Source organism: Callorhinus ursinus, unplaced genomic scaffold, assembly GCF_003265705.2.
Source record: "Callorhinus ursinus isolate GAN/ISIS: 27379988/994484 unplaced genomic scaffold, GSC_fseal_2.0 scaffold20, whole genome shotgun sequence".
NCBI lineage: Eukaryota > Metazoa > Chordata > Mammalia > Carnivora > Otariidae > Callorhinus > Callorhinus ursinus.
The window spans coordinates 7,220,888-7,233,344 of record NW_027397082.1 but is presented as its reverse complement, the minus strand read 5'-3'; the positions used below and the strand labels follow the sequence as shown (position 1 = coordinate 7,233,344).

General features: G+C 52.7%; 2 protein-coding genes across 9 annotated transcripts in view; one reads left to right on the top strand and one right to left on the bottom strand.

The window, feature by feature from the left end:
• Positions 1 to 12,441, top strand: part of VWA2 (von Willebrand factor A domain containing 2) — a 53,584-nt gene extending 41,143 nt beyond the window's left edge. For 4 of the 7 annotated variants that reach the window (XM_073904168.1, XM_073904169.1, XM_073904167.1 and 1 more), the window contains one exon: positions 11,198 to 12,441. In XM_073904168.1, coding sequence (XP_073760269.1) covers positions 11,198 to 11,553 — 356 coding nt within the window. In that variant the 3' untranslated portion in view covers positions 11,554 to 12,441. Of the gene's footprint in view, positions 1 to 29; positions 156 to 298; positions 812 to 1,023; positions 3,447 to 11,197 lie in introns of those variants that run through there. The other 3 variants (XR_012381652.1, XM_073904171.1, XM_073904172.1) reach the window with 3 other exon arrangements.
• AFAP1L2 (actin filament associated protein 1 like 2) overlaps positions 3,790 to 12,457 on the bottom strand; it is an 83,597-nt gene continuing 74,929 nt past the window's right edge. Inside the window, exons 13-20 of one of the 2 annotated variants that reach the window (XM_073904166.1) lie at positions 10,485 to 10,630; positions 9,569 to 9,680; positions 8,684 to 8,923; positions 8,427 to 8,601; positions 7,978 to 8,133; positions 6,168 to 6,361; positions 5,924 to 6,046; positions 3,790 to 5,020 (exon numbers count right to left, since the gene is read on the bottom strand). In XM_073904166.1, the coding sequence (XP_073760267.1) occupies positions 4,994 to 5,020; positions 5,924 to 6,046; positions 6,168 to 6,361; positions 7,978 to 8,133; positions 8,427 to 8,601; positions 8,684 to 8,923; positions 9,569 to 9,680; positions 10,485 to 10,630 (1,173 nt within the window). In that variant the 3' untranslated portion in view covers positions 3,790 to 4,993. The remainder of the gene's footprint in view (positions 5,021 to 5,923; positions 6,047 to 6,167; positions 6,362 to 7,977; positions 8,134 to 8,426; positions 8,602 to 8,683; positions 8,924 to 9,568; positions 9,681 to 10,484; positions 10,631 to 12,457) is intronic. The other variant, XM_073904165.1, reaches the window with a different exon arrangement.

The following is a 12,457-nucleotide window of genomic DNA, read 5'->3' as shown; positions in this document are numbered from 1 at the left end:
GGGCCTGCTGGGCACGTTCTCCCCTGTAGAAGCCAAGCAGCCGGTCAGCCTGTGCAAGCCCAGCCCGTGCCTGCATGAGGGCACCTGCATCCTGCATAACGGGAGCTACCGCTGCGAGTGCCGGGACGGCTGGCAGGGCCCCCACTGTGGGAACCGTAAGTGGGGCGCTTGCTCTGCCTGTGGGAGCTGGGGGTGGGGGGCGGGGCTTGAGACCGCTGAGCCCTAGGGACTCAGCTGAACGCAGGGTCGAGGGCGTTTGCTCAGCAGAAGGCCTCCTGCGATGGTTTGTTCGTTGCAGCAGGAAACGTGGTGGGCGCCGCCTGCATCCCGGGCGCCGTTCTAGGTGCAGGAACATAGCGGTGAACAGACGATGAGAAGCTCCGCCCTCCTGGAGCTCCCATGTGGGTGCAGGAGACGCGGCGAATGAGTACAGCCTGTAGTGTGTTCGTGCTAGGCATCGTTGAGAAAAATAGCAGCAGCTGGGGGAAGAGGGTCTCCAGGAAGGCCTGGGTTGGGAGCGCGGTGGAGGCAGAGGGCTGGAAGGCAGGACACGGGCAGGGATGCGGGGAGGGGGGTAGAGGGTGGGGGAGGCTGGGAGGAGTTCGTTTTTGAGCGTTCCTCTCGGTGAAATGGGAGGAACGGCCATCAGCCAAGGGAGGATGGGAGGAGGCGCTGGTGGTTCGAGCAGAGAGTAGTCACGGCCCAGGAGAGACGGGGTCTGAACGGGACAGTCATGCTGGGCAGCATTAGGGGCCCACTGTGGCTCCTGCTTGTGAATTTCCAGTTAAGAGGAGCTGGAGGCCAGAAGCAGATGCCCTTGGAGCCTCGGGTTTTCAGCCACACGCAGAGCGTGGCTTCCTGAGGCCGGGCGGCGGACCCAAGGGCAAGCAGCCAGGGCCTCTGGTCTGGCACTTCTGCTTGGGCTGGGGAGCAAGGGAGACACATGCGGGGGCCCACAGGCTGCCCCCTGGTGAGAAGAGGGCTCAGTCACTCCTCCTGTCCTCAAGTTCGCTTCTCTCCCAGGGTCCTTGCGAGGAGACGCCCCCACAGGAGGGCAGCAGTCGTTCACCTCCCAGCGCCCGCCCAGGAGGCCTGGGCACCCGGGGCGCTGAGGGCACGCCTGTCTCCTCCGGTCGCCCGGGGTCCTCTGAGCCGCCACCTCCCGCTCCTGCCCAACCCGCCCGCCCACCTGCCTGCGTCCCTCAGCCCCGGAGAGGAGCTGTCCCAATTGTGGACCATCCTGCTTGGGGACAGCCACTACTGCCGCTGTTGAAAAGCCTTGATGTATAAGTGAATGTCGACTTTTGTACCTGGGCGTGCCCTGGTGTCTTCTAAGATCAACCTCTCCCAAGGACCAAGGAGCTTGGAGACTTTCAGTGGCCTGTTGGAAGCTCACTTTGCCCACAACAAATGCTAAACAGAATGTTGCCGGGGCGGTAGTGCTCAGGAGGAGGCATGCACTAGAGTGTCCTTCAGACCCCCGAAGCCACAGCATTTTGAGACTGAAAAACTGTGGACCTTTTCACACATCTTTTCCCAAAGATGTGCGAGCGCATTTGCTTTCAGTTTGAGAAGGGGCTTGAATGGCATTTGTGACCGGATCTGTGGGTGGCAAAGACCTAGAAAGAGTCCAGACTGGAATGTGACCACGAACCAACTTGTTTGACTATGGGGGAGGGGCCAAGCATGCAGACCGCTCCGGTCTCCAGGGGCCCAGGTCTCCAGGGGCCCAGTGACGTTGGCCCGGGTCCTGAGCTACATTCCCTTGGAGGGGCTTCCTTGAGAGATTACTTAGGGGGGCTAATTGTGGGGTGTTTATTGCTTGCTTTTTTAGTAGGACAAGGAGGAGTGGAATTAACAAAATAACGGCATAGAGACACTTAGAGGGTATTGGCTTTCTGAAGCATCGATCTTATGCTGTCTAGGTGGTTTTGCTTTTCATGTCTAGTTTTGAAAGGAATATTTCAAGAAATGATGGTGGTTACTTAACAGGACCCATGTGGCAGGAAGGCTCAGCTGGGATATATTTCTGGCAAACTAGGTACTCACCCCTGCAGTCTTTAGGAAACACTTCTTCCCCTTGGTTACGTGGTTTGGATTTGGGTTTTCAGTAGAAACCTTTGCAAAAGAGCTGTAACCTAAATCCAGACGCTTTATCCGTGACTTTTATTTTTAATGTAAATAATGCAAATGTTTCACCTGCAAATGTTCAAGGCTACTTTGATTTAAAGTACTGGCAGAGGTCATCGGAAGGTACTCCTAGACATTACAAAGGAAAGGTCATTTTCATTCCCTTAGTACCTTTGCTGTGGTAGCAGGTGACATCAGAGCGGGGTCACATGTCCACCTGGCAGGTGCTGAGAGGTGATGTCAAAGAACTTAAATGAACCTTCCCGTCTTTAAATTGACAGCAGTTTCATCATTTTATAGTGTAAGCTCTCTGTCGGGGTCAGGGCTGATGTTTGGACATCCCATCTGAATTGCTTTGACTTAAGAAAAAACAACACACAAATGTGGGCTCTGGGCTTACACACTGCAGGCTGTTTCTATTTTTAGGCCCCAGCCCTCAAGCCACTTTTTTTTTTTTTTTTTACCTTTTCTATGGAAGGTGCCACTGAATAGTTCAAACCTCTCCGTGCCCCAGGAGCAGCAGAGGGAATTCCTTTCTTTTAAAAGAAACTGGCCTTTAATTACACAAGCAATGTATAAATACGTTCTCCTTGGAAAAATTAGAACACTGCAGATAGGTCATCAATCTTTTATTTTCTGAATGATCCTGATTCCAGCCAACTTGCTGGATGCTCTAATCCTAATTAATTCTCTTTTCTAGAAAGATACTTATAATCAGACTCATCTCTTCCTTTTGATGTTTATACAAGTACTTTTTCTTGTCAGTTTCCATTTTCTAGGACCTCCGGAATAATGTTTTAAAAAGTAGTGGTATCTGTTTCTGGACCTGAAAGGATCCTCCATCATTCTCTGTTATTTTCTGTGGATTACTTTATCAGGTTAGGAATACTTGATTAGGAGTGTGGAGATGATGTTTTTCACGTTTAATCTGTTCATATCATAAATGGCCCATTAGCATATTTTCAGTTGTTGAATCACCTTTGCTTTTTGGATAAACATGATCTGGTCATGATGCATGATTTTTTAAACACTATTGAATTTCACTTGCCAATATTAAGGTTTTTCATCTTTGTCCAAAAAAATGAGATTTGATTTTTCTTCTGTGATTTGTGTTGGATATTTGGTACCAGAACCATGCTAACTTTATAAAATGGAAAATATATATTCTTCAAACTAAAGGCCTTTTTTTTTTTTTTCAGTTCTATTTAATTTTGCCTTAGGTTGTCTTTTTATCGTATTAGTCATTTCAATGAGCCAGATTTTGTCCTTTTTTAAATAAAGACATTCATGCATGGAACTTGCTTAATTACTCCTTAGGCAACCTTCCAAGTATTCGTATGTTTCTTTTCCCCAAGAATTATTTAGGAGTGTGTTTCACTTCTGGAAGTGCAGGTTTCCAGCCACTTATCTGCAGAAACTGATCGTAGGTGTTTCCTTTGTGTTATCCTGGGAAAATCCTCTTCTGGCCTTACCTCTGCAGCTTGAGTTAAGGAGGCTTAAAGTCTCCTGCTAGGATCGCACCTTACAGTTCTACTAGTTTTTACTGCACATATTTTGAACTTCAGTGTGTAAATAACCAAGAAAGATGTTTCCCCCTTAAGGTAGCCGTCTCCAGGCACCGCCCCAAGCCATTCCATGAACTACAAGAAAACCCCAAAATACAAGTAACGTTTTATTTAAAAAAAAAAAAAAATCTAATTCACTTGGTAAAGGACACCAAGTGTATATGACAAAGGAAATAAATGCCCTGGGATTAGGAAGACAACAGAAATCAAAAGACCTTTAGTTCTCAGGAACCAGTGTTAGAGAATGCTGATTGATTGACAATCCCCAGAAAGGAGGCAGGAACGACAGATGAAATGTTTCAATCGGTATTAAAAAAAAACCAAAACACTGTATCAGAAGAGAAGACACAAAGAACAGCACTGCCAATTTTAGGAGGAGGAGAGCGTCAACCTGAAACAATTCACCATGTTTTTCTTGGAAGGGGCCTGGACATTAAGCAGAACTTAAAAGGAAAGAACTTTTCCCCTAAAAATGGACTGGCCACAGGACTGCGTCTGTAAACACTGGGTAATCTTTCCTCCTACGGTAATGTAAAAAGTCGGACCTCAAAAAGATACTTTTAAATCTGAAAAAGACACTTTTCGCTGTTCTAAATTACAGGATTTTAAACATTTTTTTTCTATATAATACAGCATCATTTAAAATTTTATTTAAAAGCAATTGATTCAGGCCTGCTTTAGGCTGAAAAAAAAAAGTCCTTAACTTAGTGGGGACAGCACCTCAGCTTGGTCCCAAATATTCTCCCCTGTTAACTGTTTCTCAAAAAGCATGTCTTGGATGGCTTCACACAGGTGGAAACCACGGAAGACTGATTCGGACCTGCTAATGTTAGAGGGAAGTCGACATGTGGATGAGAGATGACAGTCAGGAGTTGAGGTCTCCTTGCTCACCAAAGCCGCACGACCAGGAGAACAGGGTCCTGCTACCTTGATTTCTTTTCCACCAAAGTCCCACCATCAGATGCTTTTCACTACTTAAAAAGCTTGATAAAGCAGTTGCTGAAAACTTCAAAGAAGAAACACAGAATACCCCTAAATACAGCAATGTCTTGTTTCCATCCAGTAGCAATTAGCTCTCCAGAGAAGCCTTCCCTTTGTTGTATTACTTCCTTTGGCTCTGAAAACAGACTGAGCCTCCTCTTTGCCTGCGCTCTGCACCCAGAGTACCAGAGTCCGTCCTTTTGCTTCTGAGCAGACTCACCTTTTCACAGAGTTGCTGCTTTAACGAAGACCTTCATGAAGCAGGAGTGTCACCAAGGTCCGTGATGGCAGGAGAGTCTTTAGATGAAGCTTGTTTCCTAACTTGTTCCTTTCTTCTCCCATTCCTAGAGTGCCATTCAAATACCAGCACCGCCCCCCCCCCCAAAGAAGAGAGTTAGTTATCCTCTGTAGCAACCTCCATCTATCTACATAGAACAAAGTAAGGAGAAATAGTTTTCTGAAGCATAGAAGCATTTCGGAATAGAGATGGCGGTTACATTTCCACCCGTGGCTATTTACGATGTGGGGCAGCTGCTAAGAGGGTTTTGAGGCTGTGGCAGGGCAGAGTTCACTGGGGGTGATGTGCAGCGTCGGCCACAGAAGTGAGGGAGCAGTAACTCAGGCTCGTGTGGACTGAGTAGTCAGTCACTCAGAATCTCTCCATCAGGGTAGACAGGACAGAAATCGGGAGCAGTTTGCCACAAGCAAAGGCTGCCCTAGGCATGTTCTTTACTGTGCAAACAAGTAAAAGATTAATAACACTTTTCATCTAGCCTCAGGGAGGAACCCAGTAATGGCCTTCTGTCCTTGTTTACACCTTACCGAGCCTTCACCACCAGTTGGCTGCGGGCTTTAGGCAAATCCTATCACCTCTCTGAATCTGTTTCTTTCAGAAGGCCTTTAGAATCAATCACTGACTTTTTGATTGAAAAACTGGCCAGCCTGTCTCTGAACTTAGGCGATCGCCCTGGAATCTACCAATAATCAAGTGGCAGACAGTTGCAGGATCAAGTGTCCTCAGGCTGACTGGTCAGAATGCTTGAACCCAGCGCTCACGCCTTTCGTGTCGATCAGAGCCAGAGACTGACCCAAAGGTGGAGCGCAGCCTGAGCCCCTGCGTGAGAGCAGAGCCCTCTCGAGAGCCGGTGCCTGAAGCAGGGGAGTGCTACCCGGGGCAGAAGAGCGCCCCCCCCCCCCCCCCCGCTGTCCCCTGGTGGCCCTGAAGGAGGCTGGGTGTGACCGCTTACCTTCGCTTTCTGGAGGACGGTGCCTTTGCCCGTGACCATGACTGAAAGAGGCCTGTTCTTGAGCGCTGTTGCAGAGTTGACCGGCGTACAGTCTGGGGCAGGGGTGGGGGCGGCAGCTTTGGGCTGTCACGGTAAGAGGAGAGCGGGGCCTGAGCCAAGGGCAGGACATGTGACCCGCTCCCCCCAGCCCCACTCCGGGCAGCCCTGCAGGCGGCCCAAAGGAACCTCGACTCCCGCCACTCACCCGGGGGCTCACGTTCTCCAGGTGGGTGGTGTCCACCGTGGTGCCCAGCGTCACGGGCCCGGCCTCCGCCTTCTTCAGGTTGTCCTTCACCTCCACGATGTTGAGCTCGAGGTCCACACGCCTTCTCTCCTCCACCCTGCACTCCTCATCGATTTCCTTCAGCCTCTGCTCCAGGCTGGCCAGGACTTCCTTGTCTGCAGAGGGAATTAAGCTGGCTGCAAGGAATGGCACCCCCAGTGGGTGTGGACAACTCCGGCTCCCCACACTCAGAGCAGGCTCCGACGTCTGCATCCTGCAAAGGCTGGAGAACGCTCTGGGGGAAGAGAGCTCTGCCTTCACCAGATGGCATGGGTCTGAGGTATAGAACCTTCTGGTAGGTTCTTCGGGGCTCTCGGTTGTTTTGATACCTGCTGTTGTTGCAGCAACCCCCCAGGGAGAGAGCAGCTCTGTTAATGACCCTTGGAGGATGGCTGTGCTGTTTCTACCTGCCCCACACAGTCCCCTCAATCCTCCTGGCACTCCGGACTCCCCTAAGCCGATGGGGAGCGGTGGTCCTCAGCCCCGGCACTTCCTCAGTCCTGTTTCCTTCTCCCCCTGGAGTGCTCAGGTTGGTACGCGAGCACCAGGAAAGGATGGCTCAGGACTCTACAGCGAAGCCACATGGCACCATGGTTTCCCCTGGCAGTGAGTTCTGGGCCAGCAGCCACTAAGATGACGTATGCCCTCTTTCCAAGCCGAGGGTGAGCAGTCACCTGTCACCCTTGTCTGAGGACAAGCAGGCACAGGGGCTGATGTTTAAGAAAAATTCATGGAGAACAAGCCGAGAAGATGTTACTGATAGTTTTGGAACTGGAGTCCTAGATCAGTGGTCAGTATCTGTGCTTTGAGAATTACTTTCTTTTGCTCTGTGGCCTAAGCTAATGCTTAGGATCTTCAGGCCGCTTTGCCAGGAGAATAAACCGTAGTGGACATTTTCTCTTCTCCTGCCCAGCGAATCCACATGGGAGAGAAAAGGCCGGGGCTCCCTGGCCACGCTCCAGGTTTGCAAGGACTGTCGGGGATGAGCCTCTGGGTCATGCTAGTGAGCACACATCCCAGCGCTGCAGTCTCGGCTGGGCCAGGAGGAAACTGAGCTCCCGTCAGAAAGCAGATCAGTGGTTGCCTAGGGATCGGAGGGTGGGGGGAATGGGGAGTGACCGCCAACGAGTATGGGTGGGGAGATATTCTGAGGGTGTCTGGTGGCAGAGATCTGGGAAGATTCTAAAAATCACGGCGTTGTACACCATAAATGGGGCGGTTGTAGGGGCTGTGACCTGTAGCTCGTTAAAGCTGTTCTAGGACAAAGAAAGTGGGTGACTCTGGTGGAGAAGGTCACGGGAGCACAATCATGTTCGAAGCTTCCAAGGAATCGGCTGGGGTTGTCCCCAAACCTGCTGCCGCCACTTGCACGTGTGGGTGCAACTTTGTAATTTACATATTAAATAAGCACTGAGATGGACTCTATGAAAATGAGGTAAGTGCTTCAGAGGATCCCCTAAAAATCAAGTTTCTTCTAGGAGATGGCTGCTGAGTGATGGGGGAAGGATCTGGAAAATAAGCTACACGGACTCTGATTTCTTTCCAAGTGTCATAAATCTTTGTTCACTTCAACGAAATGAAGACTGGGGATGCTGGGCAGGGGAGCACCAACCTGCACCACAGATGGACGGGGCGAAGGCTAATGGGCCGCACGCAGGGGCACAGATCCGGATTCTTCCTGCGGAGAGCCCAAGCCCCCCGACTGCCCCTTTCCACCTGGGAGGCCCCTCACCTGTGCATTTTAACACGGTCTCTCTGAGCTCCCGTTTCTCTTTCCGGAGTTGAGCCAGGTGCCCCCGGATTTCTTCCTTCTTCTTCTCCAGCCTCTCTTTCTCCTCTGTGTACCGCTTTACCTCGGCTTCTGTCCTATTCTTGCCAAGCTTGATCTCTATGGACCCAGAGAGGAGAAGCCCCAGGTCAGCCAGGCTGGGACACAAGGGCAGTCCCAACACACCCCCCGCCCCACCCCCACCTCCCCCCGGGGCCAAGGCTCAGACACAACCCGAAGCTCTGGCAGTGGGTCAGAGCTGAACACCAGGCCAGCCTGGCAGGGACAGACAAGGAAATTGGGCAGGTCTCTTCACCTCTCTGAACCTCTATTTCTGCGTCTGAAAGGGAGGGAGCTGGACTAACTTCTCAAAGCCATTTCCAAAACATTCAACTCTTATCTACCACAGGCACCTGCTGTGGTCACCCTCAACCTGTCCTTCACAGGTGGGCTGGCCCCAGCCGGGGTGACGGCCGCAGTGTCGGAGCAGCTCGATGGGAAGGAGATTTTCTGTTCAGTCTGGACTTTGACTGTTGTGGTTCTCGGGGAAAGCTCCTGGGGCTCTGGACTCTCCTGCCGCGGCGTCTGATTTGGGAGAAAGCAAACATGGCTTAGCTGGCCCAGGGGCTGCGAAGGCGAGGCCAGCCTACCTGCTGGGGGACAGCCTTACCTGCAACTCGGGGTTCTCTGGAGACTCTGCCAGGGGCTCATCTGGGGCAGGGCCCGGGTCCACAGGGAGAGTCTCGGCTGGGGGGTCCAGGTGGGATGGTGACGGGGACTGGGCCCGAGCCTGTGCACCGCCGGAGCTGTGCAGAAAGGACTTGACAGGTGTGAGGTCCAGGTACACTCGGTCGGGCTGGGACTCGCCCAGGGCCTCTGTCACAGGGGCAGCTTCCTCAGGAGTTTCCACCTGCAGAGAAGAGACAGTCAGGTGGCTTTCACCTTCGCCTCTGCCCGCTGGGCTGTGGAGGGGGCGCCAGACCTGTCTCCTGTCCGTGCCCCACGCTGGAGTTCACAGGGACCCCCCGCCCCTCCTGGGGAAGCTTCCATTGAGCTGGACTTAAAAAGCCAGGGTTCAAGTCCTGGGTTTGCCATTCAGGAGGTGGGAGACCCAGGACATAGTATTTACTCTTCCTGAATCTCATGTCTTGATCTGTAGAGAAGAGACTAGTGCACGTCCTTGTGGGGCGGTGAGGATTAAATGAGACAATGCCACAGACGCTCTTAGCACGGCACACAGTTCCGTAAATGGAACCTGCTGTCACTATGATTGTTCAGTATCAGTTTGGGCCTCAAAGGTTAATGGTGTTGCTGTTCCTGATCCTGACTCCTCCCACCCCTCACCCTGCCCGGGCTGGTTCACCAAGTGTTTGAGCTAGACAAGTCCCCAAGCCAGGTGCACTGCACACAGGATGGCCTTGTTGCACTAGGTTCCTGCACCCTGCAGGTGACTTGGAATCCACCCGTCTTAGGGACAATCTGCCAATCTCTGGCATCGAGGTTTGGTGAGGGGAGGACGGGACAGCCCAGGTCGCTGCCCAGCCTGGGTCCTTACCACAGCCATCAGCTCCGACGTCTCCACGTCGTCATACAGCATCTCCTGGTGGTCCTGTCTGGGCAGGCCGTCGATGTAAGTGTTCGGCTCCGAGAACTTCCTCTGCATCAGTCTGGAAGACCCGGCAAGACATATCGAGAAGGGGAGGAGGACAGGGCGGTGAAAGCCACCATTCTCCGGGGAGTCGTGACAACAGGAGGTGCGGCAGGAGCTGCAGGCTGTGCAAGGGGACCTGGGCACTGGCATCGACCTCATTTTCAACTTTGTTTAGGGAGATCTCCTCCCTCTCTTCCCAGGCCCTCCTTACTGGACCTCCCAGTTCTGAATTTCTCTTCCAGGAAAACCGACTTCCCTTGCCCCAAACCCCACCTCTCCGGATCCTACTGCCTTCTCACCCGGATTCCTCCCTTTTAGGACCTCCTTCCTCATGTCATCACGATGCACTTGGGCAGCCCAGCCCAGGCACTTCCCTGGTTTTGTACACAGGAAAACGGATCCCACTACGGCGGCTCGGCCAGCTTCCATGAGAGCTCCCCCCGACCACCCTAACCCAGGAGCGCTTCTCCCCAAGCCCAGTCCGCTTGCCTGGAAAGCAGAAGTATAGACCCCATATTCCAGAGTGGGCTAGGACTCCTCGGGGGAGCAGTAAGGAAAGTGGATGGTCAGGAAAGGCACCAACTCTGCCGTAAGGAGTTGGAGAGCGTCCACCAGGACGAGGGTGCCGTGCGCCCCCCACCCCCAGGCCTGGCTCAGCTCCTCGCTGCTCCCGGGCCCCGGGCCTCCCGCTGCTGACCCTGGGTTCTCAGCTGCCACCCTGCAATGACGGAACAGGCCACGGGAGGCCAGCCTGGGCCCACGTCTTGAAGTGTGGCTGGGAATGGGAGGGGGCGATGCAGCAGAGCCCCGTAACACTCACAGCAGAGAGGTTTTGGCCGCACTGACGATACAGGACACCCTGTCGGCATCCACGTAGTCGTAGGTGAATTCTTCCGGGTCTGTCTTGGAGCCTGACTCAGAGAGCAGGAGGCCTAGCCAGTGGCCCATTTCCTCAGAAGACTTGGCCTGGAGGAGGCCGAGAGGGACATGGGCAGAGCTGGAGTGTGCCGTCTGGTGCCCAGCCCTCCCGGCCAGGCCAGCAGCACCCCTGCCCCCGATGCCCAGGCCTCGGACAGAGGCGGGGGCCACGTGCCCTCATTGTCACTAGCTTATCTCATCCCTGTGCCTCCAAACATTTTCTGCCCCTGGGGATACCTTGCTGCCCCTTTGCTGATGCTGTGAACATCTGTCCCAAGTACCAAATGTGATTCACAGACACGTATTTCTAGAAGGCTAATGAGCCCGGAGAGCACGCATTTGAGGCTGACGCCTCTATTTTATAAACTATCACGTGGCAGTCTATCACCCTAATCGGTATATACAAGACCGGATCCCTAGTTCAAACTTATTTTTGTTTACAGTTTCAATAAAGCCAGTCTTAGGATAAAGGGTATCTTAAGTACCTGACACCGAGTCAGCTGGCTCTGATAAATAAGGAAGTAAATCCTGGTGAAGCTGGAGCCTGTTTTCTTCCAGGGGACAACACAGTCTAAGGGTATCTATTAAAATGCCAACTCTTTCTTGCCTTTTTAGTGAGAAAACATTGCGAATTCTATGAAGACTCCAGGTTTACTTTCACGAGGAGAGCTGCTCGCTGCCCTGACACGACTCAGCTGTCCTGCCTCATTACTCCGTGGTCTTTGTCAGAGAGGCATCTGACGAAGAGCTGTGAGCGGAGCCGGACACCGAGCTGCTTTTCGTCTCCTGTTCCTTCTCCAGCGGGCGTTTCCATCAGCTTTACGTGGGCACCCTTAGCTCCAGCCACCACCCTCCCTGCTCTGGGCAACTGTGACCGCCTCCTTACTGGTCTCAGCGTGGCCCTTCTTGTGGCCCTCCCATCCCTTCCCCTGCCCAGCAGCTGGAGGAAGCATCTCGCAATCACAAGCTGAGCAAGCCGCCGTCCCCTGAAACCCTCCAGGGCGCCCCCTCGCTCTGAGGATCAACCCTCCCAGCCCTCATCACACACGCCCACCCCCAAGCACGTGGGGCTTTTCCACAGTTCACAGCACCCACCCCATGGCTTTCCAGCAGCTGTAACTAAGTCATCCACTGGGTAATTCGTTGAATAACATCTCAGTCTCACACTCAGTACATTACTGTACTGAGTAGGTATCTGTCTACAGGACAGCTGGGTGGACGAACACAAGCTTGTCCCGGGTTCCCCTTCGGGAAGCACCTGGAATGCGGAGCTTTGAGCCACCAGAGGGCAGTATTGGAGCACAATTTGGAGGAAGACCCCCAGTGGGGAAAGGACCAGGTGAAGGAACAGGGGTGAACCAGGGAGGGTGCTTCCCCGCATGTCAGGAACTCTGGCTCAGGCCTGCCCCTGCTCAGTGCAAGGCATTAGGTCACCTCTTATTTTTGTAAATGTAACATCAAACAGAGGGTGGGGAGTGGGAGAAACATCACTGTATCACAAACCTCATTCTTCCCCCAGATAAGCCCTAACAATCATGGTCTCTATGTACGGGGCCCCATCTGGTGATACACAAACCAGGTCAAACCCACTGTGAATCCCCAGAAGGTTTTTCAAGCAGCTCAGGGAGTTATAAATACTCCTCCTGCCCTCAGTGCAGGAAGTAGCTCATTGTCCCTTTCCTATAACCCAACCGCTCTGAGGTCAGAAAGGGAATGGAAATTTTTTTTTTAAATGCAAAGAAGTAAAATGCAAGAGAATTAAAAAAAACTCAAAAAAATGCAGAGCTACACTGCCTCTCTCTGACTGTAGGATGACGGTCTGCGAAGCGCAGCCAACAGCCCGGACCCCCGCACCCGGCCTCCCCCCACAGGCTT